General features: G+C 40.3%; 1 protein-coding gene across 1 annotated transcript in view; it reads right to left on the bottom strand.

Annotated features, from left to right (window-relative positions):
- Positions 1-14,400, bottom strand: part of ITK (IL2 inducible T cell kinase) — an 82,557-nt gene extending 68,157 nt beyond the window's left edge. The window contains exon 1 of the mRNA XM_049874208.1: positions 14,092-14,400. Within this exon, the coding sequence (XP_049730165.1) occupies positions 14,092-14,229 (138 nt within the window). The 5' untranslated portion in view covers positions 14,230-14,400. The remainder of the gene's footprint in view (positions 1-14,091) is intronic.
- Positions 14,401-16,986: the final 2,586 nt, after the last annotated feature.

Raw genomic sequence — 16,986 nt, 5'->3', positions numbered from 1 at the left:
CACTGGTGAGTATGGAGTCCAAACACTGGGAACCACTTCCTCTCCAGGCAAGGTGTCACTTTTACACTTCTTGCCACTCTTATGATCTTGGGCAAAATTACTTAACTTCTCTGCGTCTCAATTTCCTCCTCTTTAAAAGAGAATTTTACTTGTACTTACTTCAAAGAACTTGTGAGAAAATCCACAGAAAAATGTTCTGTCCACTGCTAGCTGTGATGCCGATTGTTGTTGATGATGTTGTTTTCGCTGTTACTCAGGACAACGGGGGCACTCCCGCTGGTCCCCACTCATGACCTTCATTAGACGGTGGTGGAAACTCACATGAATCCTTGACCAGCTCTCCCTTATCAGCCACCACAGCTTCTGTGACAAGACTTCTACACAAAGAATCTTAGATCTGAAAATGCCCACTGAAGGATATTTAACTCAGCTTTTGATATTTATCCCATATGTATGACCTAGGAAAATATAATTAACTTCTGTAAGTCTCTACTTTTCTCATCTATAAAATGGGGATAATGATAGGACCTAATGCATGTCACTATGAGACGGGATCGACTCGACGGCACTGGGTTTTAATGCATGTGGTTATATTATTGTGAATATTTATGATATGATACACAAAAAGCACTTAATCCAGTGTCCTGGAACACAGCAAGAACTTATTAAATATTGGCTCTTATTATTTTAGATTTGATCTTGGTTACATTTAAACATCTGCCTTCTCACATTCTTGGTGCCATGCTCCGATTTTGGCAACTTGCTTATTTTATCAGCCACAGTTATTAATCATCTCTTGGTTCACTTCCTGGGAAGGTTTCCATGTTTAGCTAATCTCTATCTCTTTTTGTGAATTTCTGGTATCATTGGCAGAGAGATACAATTGTACAGTTTTTTCTTTTTCTAGCTGGAAGGGTTAGAGGTGAAATTATTTTCTAAACTGACTCTTGTCCTTCCAGTACTTACTATGCAATTGGTACCCTGGGGGGACCAGAGTCTTAGAATCGGAAGGCACCTTGGTAGTCTTTGAAGGTCAAGGGACAGGCCAGGGGGGTAGGGTTCTGGGCAGCCTCCCTGTTCCTACTTTAACCACAGTGGTTCATTCCATTTCCATCTGTTTTAGATATAGAAATGTGGATAACAAGTATGATTTTGTTCCAAAAGAGGGTCCTGCTGCTTTAAAAAGAATGAAAACCACTGATCTAGTCCATTCCCTTGATTTTATGGATAAGGAATCTAAATTCAAGGGAGAGCAAGGAATTGACCAAGGTTATCCAGGTAATGAGTGCAATGCCTCCATTCTATTAAGTTGCCCTGTTTTTAACCACCTCACCACATACCACTTTTCTAGAATTACAACCTGTCTGGGACCTTCCATCCCTTAGGCCCTGTCTAAAACTGTGACTGACCTCTAAGGAGCAGACATAAATGGTTTATGTGATATCCTTTTGATATTTCGTTTGTTTCTTGGTAAAGATGCTTGATGATCTAACCCAAAGAGCTCATTCACGGGATCCTTTTAGACTTCCCAAGAGAATCAATTAAGCAGATTGATTTTTGTGGAGTGGAAGGTTTTTTGGTACTCCTTAAATTTTACTACTTAGATGGAAGACTCATTTACCTGTATCTGTTGTTGTTGTTGTATGCCTTTGAGTTGATTCCGACTCATAGTGGCCCAGTGTGACCAAATAGAACTGCCCCATAGGGTTTCCTAGACTGTAATCTTTATGGGAGCAGATCACCAGGTCTTTTCTCCCCAGGAGTGGCTGGTGGGTTCAAACTGCCGACCTCTTGGTTAGCAGCCAAGCGCTTAACCATTGTGTCACCAGGGCTCCTTAACATGTATATAGGATTAACTTTAAATCGAATCATCTCACCCATTTATAAAATATTATATATTCTCTCTCATTATAATGTTCACAGCCTATAAAGGTAAATAGTATACCTGAAAATCACCATAAGGAAAGAATTCTTTTGTTTTTATTAGCCTGTTCTTAGAATCTTCTATAACTGTTCCAGTAACAAATATGATGCCATTTTCGGCCTTGTGCATCGCTTCAGTCTCTTTGGAGGATGGTAGAAGCCAGAAAGTGTTCTTATCCTATGACACAGTTATCCCACTTGTGGAACTCTATCTAAAGAACAGATTTTTAAAAGGAAATAGCCCTATATTAGGTATGCTAGTATTTTTAAAGTATTTTCACTTCACCTGGAAACAACCTGAATGTCCAACAATAGATGATTAAAAAATTCATCAACTCATCCAAATCCACAAAATAGACAAGGATATCCCTAAAATGGAGTCCTGGTGGCATAGTGGTTAAGATCTCAGCTGCTAACCAAAAGGTCAGCAGTTCAAATTTACCAGCTGCTCCTTGGGAATCCTATGGGACAATTAAACTTTGCCCTATAGGGTTGCTATGAGTCAGAACCAACTTGATGGCACCTAACAACAAGAACAACGTCTCTGAAATGAAACAACTCAACCATTAAAAAAACACATATATGAGAAAATGATTTCTTTGGTGGCCATATATATAAAAATGTATCTACAGAAGAGTAAATGGAAAAAGTAGAATACAAAATTGTCTTATGCATTAGGATTATAACTACATGAAAGCTATGTCCACATGAGAGATAAGGGAAGTGTTCACAGAGATATGTATATTGATGCCTTTAGACAAAAGCATTATGGAGAATATTTTGGGTGTAGTTATTTCATTAATCTTTTCAACAACAATATGGGGATATGAAAGCTTATCATTTTGTCTGTTCAGATTTCTCAAAATCGACTTAATTCTATTTTGTTTTCAGTCTTTGATGCTAAAGGCTGCCCGAGCTTAGTGTTGGCTCTAAGCCAAGTTATACATCAGGTGCTATTCCATTAAAACATGGAGTAGGATCCTGGACACAGTACCCTCTGGAAGAGGGATACTAGAAGAAAGTTAAAACATAAAACAGCTGAAGAACTCATAGAATACCATATAATACAAAAGGTCAGAAGAACTAATTAATTCTGGACTACTGCAGTAGGCTCTGCCTGACTTCCTGGCTTCTGCTACTCCTGCCCCTTGTATAATCTGCTATCCCCAAATCTGCCCAAATAGTCCTTCCAAATGTAAAATGGATGGGATCACTCTCCTGCTTTAACCCTTCAGTAGCTTTTGCTTATACCCCACGGCCATCGAGTCGATTCCAGTGAATACTGACCCTATAGGACAGAGCAGAACTGCCCCATAGTATTTCCAAGGCTGTAAATCTTTACCGAAACAGGCTGCCACAACTTTCTCCTGAGGAGCAGCTGGTGGGTTTGAACCACCGACCTTTTGCTAGCAGCAGAGCACTTAACAACTGTCCCACCAGGGCACCTTGCTTTTTGTTATAGTTGGGATAAAAATCCAAACTCCACAAGGGTCCACGTATATTGGCTTCTGCCTCCTCATCTTGGACTTCCACTCTTGAACTCTGTATGTTTGAGTCTGTTACTCAAACGAGCCAAGACTTTTCCCACCTAGGTTCTTTGCATTTGTGCCTTCCTCGCCTGGAATGCTCTCCCATATTTCTTGACTGGCTCTTTCTCATCCTTCAAGCCTCCACCAAATATAAATTCCTTCTCTGACCAACCCGCCTCCCAACCCGGCCAGCTACGGCTAGGTGTTTTCATAGAACCTACCACAGTCTGCATCTATCCTATGTATTTATATACTTGCTTGTTATCTGTTTTGTCTGTGTCTTCCACTAGAATGTAAATTTATGAGGGCAGAAACCTTGTTTTTTTAACCACTGTGTGTGCCTGGCGCATAGAAAATGCTTAAGAAATGTTTGTTGAACAAATGAATGAATCTAAGTATACCAAAATAGAAACATTTCTTGGATACAATGTTAGGCGAAACAAAAAGGTCTTGGCATAATATATGCAGTTTTGGGAAAAAAAAAAAAAGCCCTATATTTGATTTTTTTTTGTAACACGCATATATAATTTCTATGATTTTTTTTTAATTAAAAAAGGAAAATTAAAAAAATGAGAAGCCTACTTATAAATGACTTCAGGTTAATGGGAATTATATGGCAACATAAGACCTTGGATCAAGTTTTTATTCTAGTAAATTACCAATAAAACTTTTTACTGAATTTCAAGGGCTGGGGTAAACATTTGATCTAGAACGGGAATTGTATGTTCATGAGAAACCATTTCAAAACTTCGTTCCCTCTTCTGGATCTCTTTTACTGAGGTCCCCGAGTGTCATGAAGGGAAACCCGAACTGATCTCTGCATGAAAATCGTATCCTGGAAGTATTACTTTATTTTCAGTAGGCCTATCAACTCACTGACAAATGGAAGAATTTATTGTTAGTTAGTTAAGGAAATAGTGGATAAGGATTTAATATTTAGGCAATGAAAATTTTAGAAGAGCTTTAAAGTGGTTTTCTGACTCAATTCTGGATTTGATACTCATAACGGCAGAGTAGAACTGCCCCATAGAGTTCCCAAGGAGTGGCTGGTGGATTCAAACAGCCATTCTTTTGGTTAGCAGTTGAGCTCTTAACTACTGCACCACCAAGGCTCTGATGAATAGAATTTATTGTTAGTAAGGAAATAGTGGATAAGGATTTAATATATTTAGACAACGAAAATTTTAGAAGAGCTTTAAATTGGTTTTCTGATTCAATTTCTGGATTCGATATGTTGTTGTTAGTTGCCATCGAGTAAGCCCTGACTCGTGGTAGCCCCACGTACAACAGAACAAAACATTTCCCAGTCCTGTGCCATCTTCATGATTGTTGGTATGTCTGAGTCCATTTTTGCAGCTATTATGTCCATCCATCTCACTGAGGGTTTCCCTCATCTTGGCTGACCCTCCACTTTAACAAATATGTCATTCTCCAGCAATCGGTCGCCGCTGATGATGCAGCCAAAGTAAATGAGCAGAACTCTGAGCACAATATTCTGTGATCCATAGGGTTTTCATTGGATAATTTTCGGAAGTAGATCACCAGGCCTTTCTTTCTAGTGTTTCTTAGTCTGGAAGCTCTGCTGAAACCTGTCCACCATGGGTGACCTTGCTGGTGTTTGGAATACCAGTGGCATAGCTTCCAGCATCATAGCAACATGCAAGCCGCCACAGTACAACAAACCGACAGATGGGTGGTGTGATTTGATATAAAGTTGTCTTATTTTATGTGAACCTCATAGTTCAAGAAACTGGATGCTTGTGTTTTCAGTTAAACCTCTCTTGCATACTGAGCCAGAAACTGAGCTCTCATATTGACAGTATTTCTCCATGGCCTATTTTTACTGTAGAAATTGATTAATGTGTACACCAGTCCCTCGGCTGCAGCTATCGAATCTAATTTTAATGTAGGAGTATTCACCTCCAAAACAAAAATCTTCCATGCAAAGGCTGTCTCCATGAGACATCAACATCACTACACACAGGCAAAAAATCAATTTATGATGAAACTCCATTAAGGCAGACATCCAAATTGCACATTTGGGACCTTGGGTGACCTAATTGTATAGTACTTTTCTTGGGTTCTCACTTTTCTTTACCTGGTTAGACAAGGCCCATCTGCTTTTCTGAATTCACTTTGAGTTAGGTGACCTTTGTTCACTCACCAGGTATTTAATAACCATCTGCTATATGCCCAGCACTCTTCTAGATGTTGGGGATACGGCGATTGAGCAAGACAGTCAAGACAGAAAATAAACAAGGAGGCACGTTAATAAACTCAGCAAATACGTACAGATACTGGAGTAATGAAATATCTATGTGCTTTAAAAAAAAAAGAAACAGGACACTGGGAAAATATTTGAAGAAATTGAAGACAAGAAAGAAACAACCCTAAAAATATAGGGAGAAAGAGTGTTGTAGGCAGATGGAGGCAGCTAATGCAAAGACCCTGCATCGGCATGACCCTAAGAATGAGTCCCTCCCTAAGTGCGTGCCTCACTTGCCTCACCCTATTCCTGGCCCTAACGGGAGAGTAAGCTTCAAAAGAGGAAAGAGCCTGGAAAAGAGAAAGGGCTTAGAAAGAAGAAAGAAGACAGAAGTGATAGAAGTCTCATGGATAACAGAGTGTGGTGTGAAATGACATTGGAAAAGCAGGCAGGGACCACTGGATGAAGTGTTTTGTAGGTCATAGTTGAAAATGACCTAGAAGGCTCCTGAATCATGTAGGAATGAAGTGGAGAGATACCACGTCTGATGAAAGTCTCAGGCAAAAATGCTCAGGTAGCCTCAGCAAGCTCTAAGAAATTGATCTGCAAAGCAGTTAGCTGCAAGAAGGAAAGAAGGAAAAATAAGGCAGGATAGAAGGAAAAAGAGGACAAAGTTGTTTGTCCTCTTAAAAGGAATTGGAGCCTGGGGGGCTGGCCTGCCTGCTGGTTCCTACCTGTGCCTCTCTGATTCGACTCTTAAAATTCCAACTACCTGAATCTCTCTCTTCTTCCTTCAAGGCAAGGCCATGAACCGCTACTGCAGTGGTTAAGTACTTGGCTGCTAACCAAAAGGTTGGTGGTTCGAAACCACTAGCTATTCAGCGGGAGAAAGATGTGGCGATCTGCTTCTGTAAAGATTAAAGCCTTGGATGCGCTATGGGGCAGTTCTACTTTGTCCTATAGACTCGACGGCAATGAGTTTTGGTGACGCCCAGAAATCTCTCTCTCTTTTTTGAAGTCTTTTGTTCTCTATTCATTTGGCATTGAACTTTGTTTCGTTCGGGGTTCACTTGTTAAACTCTAACCTTTCCAACTGGATATATATCTCACATTCTTCCTTCTTCCCTTCCTTTCTCCCTACCTCCCTTTTTCCTTCTACAAATAATTGTTGAGTAAATAGTATGCGTCAGGCACTATACTTGACACTGGAGTTACCATCTTCAGCAAATTGACTGCCTCCACGGCTGCCTGCTCTTATGAAACTTATAGTCTAATGTGATGTGTGTGTGCATGTGAGAGAGAGAGACATTAATAAAATAATCTCATTAACAAATGGGTAATTACAACTTCGTCATGTGCTGTAAGAAAGGGTGCATGTTGCACAGCACAGCATAGCAGGAGGAGATGACCTGGTCTATAGAAATCAAGGAAGGCTTCCCTAAGCTAAAAAAACCAAAACCAAACCCAGTGCCGTCAAGTCAGTTCCAACTCATAGCAACCCTACAGGACAGGGTAGAACTGCCCCATAGAGTTTCCAAGGAGCACCTGGCAGATTCGAACTGCCGACCCTTTGGTTAGCAGTCGTAGTACTTAACCACTACACTACCAGCGTTTCCTCCCTAAGCTAGTGACATTTAAAATGAGCCCTTAAGGTTGAAGAAAATCTGGTATGGTTGGAGCCCAGATAGATGGGAGAAAGAGGGGCACCACCTGAGACAAAGGAGACCCTGCAGTAGATTCTGGCATCCACCCTCAGCACAGTGGGAACAGTCACTGAGGGACATGTCAGCTTTCTCCATTTGAAAAGCTCACTTTGGCTGCTATGTGGAGAATGGAGTGGAGGCGGGGATAGAGGATGCAGAGAGGCTGTTAGGAGGCTGTAGCAGTCCCAGGCGACAGATGCCAGAAACTTCCACTAGGGCAGGTGGAAGCAGAGTCTGCCAAGCCTCTCATTTCTTTGTGGATACATATTACGTCTCCCAGAAGTGAATGAAAAACAAAGAGTTGCTCTGGAATGTGTGTGGAAATGATGGAGCTCATGACATCCCTCACAGGGAAGACCCCTGTGGTATGGGGGTGCTGATTTCCAAGACTGCTCTTTGCATTGAGGACTTCAGAGCAAGAGAGCATTGCACATTCTGTCATAACTCTGTGGAGGCCCTGGTTACCTACAAGTAACAACTGCTAAAAATAATAATCACCACTTATCAGAGAGGCTGTAGGCTCTGGAGATATTTGGGACCTCAGGCAAGTTACTTAAACTCTCTTTGCTTCAGTTTCCTTCTCTGTAAATCTGGGTAATAATAGTCTCTAACTTCCAGGGCGGTTGTAAGGATTAGCAGTCCCTAGGTGGTGCAAACCATTAATATGCTCAGCAGCTAACTGAAAAATTGGAGGTTCACGTCCACTGAGAGGTGCCTTGGAAGAATAGGCCTGGCAATCAATTTCTGAAAAATCAGCCATCGAAAACACTATGGAGCATAGTTCAACTCTGACATACATGGGGTTGCCATGAGTCAGAATCGACTTGATGGCAACCGGTTTTTGTAAGGATTAAATGAAATGATTCACATTTAACACAGTGTCTGACACATAGTAAGTGCTCAATAAAGGTTAGTTATTACTATCAGAATAGGTAACCTCCACCTCGTTAATGGGAAATAACATCAAGAAAGAATGTTTACTCAGCTTTTAAAAAGTGAATAGCTTTTTAAAGGTAGTACCACATTAAGTCACACAGCCCTAGAGTGGGGAAGCAGGTCTTTGACCCAGATCTGTCTGACACCAGAAGCTGTGTTTTTGAATGCTATGCAATAACGTTTCCTAAAGCAAGGAAAGGTGCCCCTGGTGTAATGGTTGAGCAAGCGCTTGACTGCTAACGAAAAGGTTGGTGGTTTTAACCCGCCAGAGGCTCTGCAGGAGAGAAGAGCTGGCAATCTGCTCCTGTAAAGATTAAAAAAAAAAAAGAAAAAAAAAATTTTTTTTTTTTTTGCCAGCCTAGGAAACCCTATGAGACAGTTCCACTCTGTCCTATAGGGTCCTTATTGTCAGAATCAACTCAATGGCACGTAACAACAACAGCAAAAATAAACAAAGTAAGGCAAGGGAACATCTCCATATCCGCCAGCTTTGATTTTGGAAGAAGGCATGGTGACCCATGTGCCTCAGAGTAGAACTGTGCTACACAGTTTTCAGTGGCTGATTTTTTAGAAGTAGATTATCAGGGCTTTCTTCTGCGGTGCCTCTGCATGGATCCTCCAACCTTTTGGTTAGCAGCTGAGCATCTTAACTATTTGTACCACTCGGGGACTTGAATAATGGTCTTACCAAGTAGTAATTAATGTTAAGCTTTTAACATACTTTTCTCATGAAATACTCAACACTACTTGAGGTAGGTGACCCTGGGTCCTTACTTTACAAATGGGAAACAGTACTAAAAAGGTTAGATATCTTGCCTGACATCTAGGAAGTGGCTGGATTTGAGCCAGCTCTAGTTGGCTGCTCTGGCCTCACCAGTCTATGATGTTTGTCTCTGTCTATGCTGCCTCTTCATTCCTGTGCTTACTTAACAGACAAGGCCCTCAGTTTCTCTCTTTACCCCTGAACAGGATATAATATCAGTCACGCGCAGCTAAGTACAGGTAGTCCCTAACTTATGATGCATTCGAGTTACAGTGAACAGCACTTACAACTGCCTGTTTTTTTTGTGTGTGTGTATGTACATCTTACCATTAGTAATATGTAGTACATATGATGTGTGTATTGAAGTTGTCAAGGATTTCATTTTACTTGGATCCACAATCAACATCCATAGTAGCAGCAGTCAAGAAATCAAAAGACAGATTGCACTGGGCAAATCTGCAAAAGACCTCTTTAAAGTGTTAGAAAGCAAAGATATCACCTTGAAGACTAAGGTGCACCTAACACAAGCAATGGTGTTTTCAGTCACCTCATATGCATGCAAAAGCTGGAATAAGTAAGACCAAAGAATTGACGCCTTTGAATTGTGGTGTTGGCGAAGAATACTGACTATATGATGGACTGCTGAAAGAATGAACAAATCTGTCTTGGAAGAAGTACAACCAGAATGCTTCTTAGAAGCAAGGATGGCGAGACTACGTCTCACATACTTTGGACATGTTATCAGGAGGGATCACTCCCTGGAGAAGGACATAATGCTAGGTAAAGTACAGGGTCAGTGAAGGAGAAGAAGACCCTCAATGAGACGGATTGACACCGTGGCCGCCACAATGGGCTCAAGCATAGCAACTTTTGTGAGGATGGCGCAGGACCAGGCAGTGTTTGGTTCTGTTGTACGTAAGGTTGCCATGAGTCGGAACTGACTCGTCAGCACCTAACAACAACAACAACAACACAATGTTGCAATGTGTAATTTTGCTGATGTTATCATTCTCAAGCCAACTCTCAAAGACAAAGATTGGGTTTATAAAGATACTGATAATAAAAGGGAATAATAATGAAAACAACAAAAAAAACTGAGGTATTCAACTTAACGTCAGAACCAACTTATGATGGAGTAGTCATCGGAATGGAACCCTGTTGCAAGTTGAGGACTACTTGTATGTTGTCCAGTTGGTGACTACCTCTCCAGGGGCTGTTTACATTTAAGCTGCTGGTGGTGTGCTGGATCTGGCTTGTACTGGCCTACAAAAGCCAGCTGCTAAATTTTCGGGAATGTTGTCAGTCAGTAGATGCCACATTTGTACTTTGAAATAGCCATGGTGGGAGTATTTACATCAGGGATATCACCAAACACTATGAATCGGGGCTCCTAACACTTCCTTCTCCACCATTGCAGAGGTTGTTAAGGATTTACCAACACACCGCTGGGCTCTTACCTCTCACTGTCTTCTGTTAAAGAATTTCAACCATCAGAGACCACTTTGCAAAGAAATCGGCAAGCACAGGGGAACATGTGAAATCACACCCACCTGCAAGCTGCTACCTGCCCACTCTATGCTTCTTTGTGGATCTTCTAGAGATGATTTTAGCCCACTGATCCAGAATGGTGAAAGGGCTTCCTGGCCTTTCTGAAAACACTTGAACATCTCAACAGGGGAAACAGGCATCTTACGCCAGAACTAAATCCATGTTAAAATAAGAGGCTCGCTTATTCTATCAGCATTATAATGACAAGAGGCATCAGTATTAAAAATTAGAAAAAAAAGGTTTAATTTGCAGAATTTACAGAATTTGCTCCTGAGTACGTGGAAGAGTTGTTTTTCATATAGTATAAAATCACAGACTGTCAGAACTACAAGGAACACAATTCAAATGAAAAAAGAGAAAAAGAAGCTGAGACCCCGAGAGGCTCAGCTTCACACAGCTCATCATGTGTGCACGTCTCTCCGCACAAACTTATATTTAGTCACAGCATAGAAGGAATCCAGGACCCTGCTTTTAGCTTGTCTTTGAAGAATTCTTTAATCTTTCCCTTCATTTGAAAACGAATATGTTATGCCAGCCTACTACTATCTCCTTCAGAGACGGTACAAATAATGGCTCATTCTTAGTATGTGACAGGACCTATGCTCAGTACAGTCGATCCTCATTATTCCTGTATTCCATATTTGCAAATTTGTCTACTTGCTAAAACTTATTTGTGACTCCAGAATCAACACTTGCAGTGCTTTTGTGGACAAGTACCGAGCATTGAAAAATTTGAGTTGTCCATCATGCGCAGTGTCTGCTGAAGCTGAACGAAGTGATGTGCTGCCTTCTGGTTTCCACTCTCATATTGCAAACAAATGTCCTTATTGTGGTATAATTAATGTCATGTTTTCTCCATGTTTGTACTTTTTGTCGGTGATTTCTCTGTTTAAAATGGCCCCGAAGGGTAGTGCTAAAGTGCTATCTAGTGTTCCTAAGCGCAAGAAGACTGTGATGTACCCTATGGAGAAACCATATGCTGTTATAAAAAAAAAAAAAACTGTTATAGGTGGTCACTAATTCCGTGTTCACAGTAATTTCATAGAACAGAGTTACCGTGAATAACAAGGATTGCTTGTACTTTATATATTAAGTTGAGCTATATAAAATTGCCTATATCTAACCATTTCTATCTATGAAATGGTACTTTCAAATAGTTCAGCCTAAGTACATTCTCTCTCTTCAACTTTATCATTTTATCATGACGTGGGTACTCTCATCACACCCATTTACAGATCAGAAGACTGAGGCTTTAATTTCAAAATAAAAAGTTCCTTCTCATAAATATTACGTTATTGCTTTTTCTGGGGAATGCACAGTGCACTTCTTTGTGCAAATCGGTGGCCCTAAACAATGGGAGATAATTAGGACATGAATCTGTAATAACTCATTTATCTTAACTTTCTCAGTGACCTTGGAGAAATTTCTAACCAATAAATTTCTATACTATTTAAAGAAATGCTTTTAAAATAGTTATTTAGGTATATAAACTGTAGGCATTAGAAAACAAAAAACTTGATTTTTGTTTTCATGTATTTTCTATATCCTATACGGAAACTTTAGGGATTTTAGCCCAGGGCTCGCCCATGCACAGAATGAATTATGCTGTAACTTTTCATAATGCTCAAATGAAGCACAGTGATTTCACAACATCGTCTAAAGAAAAATTATAACCAACAAAATTCTGAATCAAGACCACTCGGCTTGTGATTATTTACGAATACTACTGCACTGAACTCTCTGCTTAGGAACTGTTATCAGTATCAGGACTAACAAGTGAGATGGTGCTATGTGGAGTCAGGAAAAAAAAAAATTGGCAAAAACTGTAACGTGGACTTTGAAAAGAGAATATTTAAAGGCCGGTGATAACTCTTTCAATATGGAACAAGAACCTTAGATGTCCCACTCACAATAAGAAAAATATTGACTGATGCCATGTGATTTATCAGCTCTGTATGTTGACTCTCTGAAGTTCAAAACTTGGCTACTGGCCCTATGTTCCTTTAGTCAACAAATATTTATTGAGCACCTATCAAAGGGGCCTTCTACATAATCAGTAATCACCATATGTTTTCTGACTGACCGGTATTGTTATCAGTTAGAGTCTGCTGAATTGCTTCTCGTTTTGTGAAAAGGAGATGAGCAAGTCTTATCCCCTCTTAAAAAAAAAGAAAAAAAAAAAAAAAGGCAGTATTATTTCACCTACTGCATAAAAGGGTCAATCACCCACAGGCTGCATATAACTGTCCAGCCTTATTCAGGACTCCATTCACTGAATGCTTCAAAGCCTGACTCTCAAAAGACCCCATCCTCCTGCCTGCACTTACTAAGTCAGATCCCAACAAGGACTCAGAGCAGCTTTGTCCACACCTGACCATTAAGCACCTAATGTTATTTCTCCTTCAGTAAAATAAAGGTGACAACCCCTTTCCTACCACCCTAATAATGGAAAAAGTACAGTGATATAGTAAGAAATCAAACATGTATTGATGAATTGCTCAGAAGTACTAAACAAGTGCCTCTTCATTGAATAAAAGAAATTTTTAAAGAAGGAAGGGACCTTTCTTTTTAAAGAAAGAAAGAACAAGAGACTCTTGCTCAGGCTCAATCATCCAGTGAGAAGTGGTTTGGTCTCCAGATCACTTGCCCAGTGCTTTTTCTACCAAACTACATTGTTATGATTATTCATGTTGCTCCTGTAATTGCTGACGTTTCAGAATGTGAGAGTATCTTCAGATATACAAAAAGATTGACTTAGCTAAGCAGCGATTACCTTATGGATAAGAGCCGCTGGTCCTCACCACAGGTCACTTTTTGCTTGGTAATACTAGTTTCCTGGGAAGTTTTCCAAGGGCTTAAGGGGTTTACCATTGTGCCATGCAAATTTTGGGCAACACCGTATTCAATTAAATGCTCAGGGAATATTATTCCAAGATGTCAGGCGACTGGTGACCGTTGACACAAATGGGTTGAATTAAAGAAAATACTGATTTTATCTACCACAGTTTGAATTCTGGCTCCACCACCTGACTAGCTGTCAAATCCGTGGGCAAATTACTCAAGGGCTCTGAGCCTCTGGACCCATCATGTAACCATTCCTGGTACCAGTTGCCTTCACTGTAAAATAAGGAAACTGGGCAATATCATCTGTCAGCTTCCATCAGATGTTAATATTTTATTAAGCAATGTCCCATAACACGTAGCATATTTCAAATGAAGTTCAAGTTATATCTAATCAAAACATTTGCTATGTATAATATTATCATAATTTTAAAATTAAGCTTAACCCTTGCGGGAAAAAGAAGCTGATGGCTATTCAACTCACAGCTCTATGATTTTTAGAACTGAAACCACCATGTACAGCTACCTCACCTCTTGACAAGCATGTCTGTGTCCCCCGTTTTCTATTTTATTCCATATAAATCACCCCAGTACAAATATAAAATACTATTCAAAGAAAGACAAAACAAAGTGCTCACATACCCCATGGCGGTCCTCAAAGTATGCCAGGCTGGTTTTGGTTAAAACAAAGAAGCGAACTTTAAAGTTCGAGGGAGAAGTTCTTCTCTTCTGTTGGGATTTCTTGATGAGCTGTTCTTCCAGGAGGATAAAGTTGTTCATGATCCAATTCTTGAAAAGTGATGTGCCTTGGGCATCACCCCTTAGCACAACCAGAGGAAAGAGCTTCTGGGCAAGGAATGCGACGGGGAGGCCGTTGATCTTCAGAGAGTTGTTCAAAGGCAACTTGCCTCCAACGTTATCTTTCTATCAAGGTTCAGTCAGCATTGCAGAGCTTCCCCCTGATGTCAAAGACTAAAACCACATCCTTTCAAAATTCACAAAAGAGGTATATGTGAAAAAAAAAAATTACACCCTTTGCTACATGGTTTGGAAATGGTATTTGAAGAACCTTAGACTCAAATGATATTAAGGACTAGAATTTAATCTTTAGTCCATCTAACAGCACAAGGGGTAGGAATATGGGCTCTGGAATCAATTAGGCCTACCCAAGTTGACATACATTTTTGAGGAACACAATTCAATCCATAACACTAGTCATATATCTTGCCTTATGGTTAGTATGTAAGTTGAAACATAGTATGTGAACCCTACTTCCAGCAAGAAGTAAAGAACCAAGAAATCTTAGTGTAAGCAGAGATGGTATGTACTGGACAGGGATAAATAATAAAACAGAAGACTCATTACTGCCATATAGGAGTTCAAATCTCTAAATTTTATTTTTAAAAATATAAATTACTAGACTAGAGCCTAATTTTGTATCATATATTGAATGCCCCGGCATAATCAAAACACTCTGGGAGAAGTTAAGGAGGAGAGTATTGTAAATGATGCCCCTAACCTTGTTCTAAGATTTTAGGATATTATATGTGGAAATACATTGTCCAATAGAGGTTGTATTTTGTTTGTTTTTTCTGGTACAAGAATTGCTATTTCTCCCAAACATGTGCTCTCTCCTTCTTCCTGCGTAACTGATTCTGACATCTGGCTAGCCAGAATAAAGACAACATTTCCCAGCCTCCCTTGTAGTTTGTGTAGTCATGTGATTGTGCTCTGGCCAATGGGACACAGTGGAAGTGGTGAGCATGACATCCAGGAAATGTCCCTTAGTGGGAGACTTTGCACCCTTTTCCCTCCTTTCTGCTGACCAGATTGTGGATGTGATGGCTGGATCTGGAGCAGGTATCTTGCAGCATGAGGTGGAAATTGCATGCAATAGAGCACAAGATTGAAACACCCTAAGGTCCTCATGACCATGGACCCTCCATGCAAGGCCCGGATAGCCTTTTTTAGCTTAAACAAAAATAACTTCTAATTTTTAAGCTTCTGTTATTTTGAAGTTTCTGTCACTAGCAGCAAAACTCATTCTAACTAATACAGTGCTACCTTCCCCAACTAAACTATAAACTCCTTTGGGGAGGGTAGATTTATTCCTGGTTGTTTCAGATTAAAAGATTTACAGACATCATACAAGTGTTCTCATCTGAAAAAGCAAAATATTGTCAGTAGCTGTGGTAATAGTTGGGAGTTTTTCATTTGCCAAGCCTCCGTAAAATACAATCAAGAATTCATCTTATCCTCTCTCTTATAGTATCTTCGAACTCACTCAGAGAAGTTAGGTTTTGCTCGCTCAAATGAATAATTTCTTTGATAAGGATCAGCACAAAGCTAGTTCCTATAAGGCAGAGGTTTAAGATGTCCCAGATGTCCAGCTTTTCCAAGCTGCTGTACCACTCCATCATCTCTAACATCAACCACTCCCTCTCCCCTCAGCACTCCCCCTCCTGCCACCATAAAGCCATTCCAGCATGACTTCCATGAGCGGCACACCAGGCGCTTCCTCTGGAGTGTTCCATTGGGTATTTAGAGGGGGAGGGGGCAGTTTCTTTTCTCGGAATAAACAAATCTCACTGCAAATTTTATCCAGTCCATCAGGCTGGCTGTCTCCTCTGGGGTAACCTGCTGTGTAAATGCATCTAGTATCGCCATTTGTGAATGTTCCATAGTAAGTTGTGGCTCTTGTATCAACCCAAACACATTCTTCCATTCTGCAGCATTCAAAACTAAAGACATTGCTCCTAAATGAGCCACTTTCCCAATTCATTTAGTAATGCCGATCTACAAATTGAAGCAACTCCTTTACACTATACCCTCTTAGTTTTGTCCGTTTCCTCACAGACTACCTTCCTGATGAATAATGGTCATAGAAGAACTGTTGTTCCAATCTGATTTTTCCTTCCTTGGTTGGCCCTGAGACTAGCGGTCTTAGCTCTGACTGAACTGAATCTGGGCTTGGTTCAATGCTAAAATCAGGCCCTACATTCTTTTTCCCTGCCATTATAGCTATTACTGATAACAGAACCAAGGAATCTTATGTTTGGCCCTTCCTTTGTCGTTGTTAGGTGCCGTTGAATCAGTTCCAACTCATAGCAACTTTCTGTACTATAGAATAAAACACTGCTTGGTCCTGCACCATCCTCACAATCCTTTTTGTGCTTGAGCCCATTGTCGCAGCCACTGTGTCAGTCCATCTTGTTGAGGGTGTTCCTCTTTTTCCCTGACGCTCTACTTTACCAAGTATGATGTCCTTCTCCAGAGACTGATCCCTTCTGATAACATGTTCAAAGTATGTAAGATGTAGTCTCACCATCTTTGTTTCTAAGAAGCATTCTGGTTGTGCTTCTTCACAGACAGATTTGTTCATTCTTTTGGCAGTCCATGGTATATTCAATATTCTTCAGCAACACCACAATTCAAAGGCATCAATTCTTTGGTCTTCCTTATTCATTGTCCAGCTTTCACATGCATATGATGTGATTGAAAATACCATGGCTTGGGTCAGGCGCACCTTAGTCATCA

The sequence above is a fragment of the Elephas maximus genome, chromosome 2, assembly GCF_024166365.1.
Source record: "Elephas maximus indicus isolate mEleMax1 chromosome 2, mEleMax1 primary haplotype, whole genome shotgun sequence".
Classification (NCBI taxonomy): domain Eukaryota; kingdom Metazoa; phylum Chordata; class Mammalia; order Proboscidea; family Elephantidae; genus Elephas; species Elephas maximus.
This window is presented reverse-complemented; position numbering and strand designations above follow the sequence as displayed.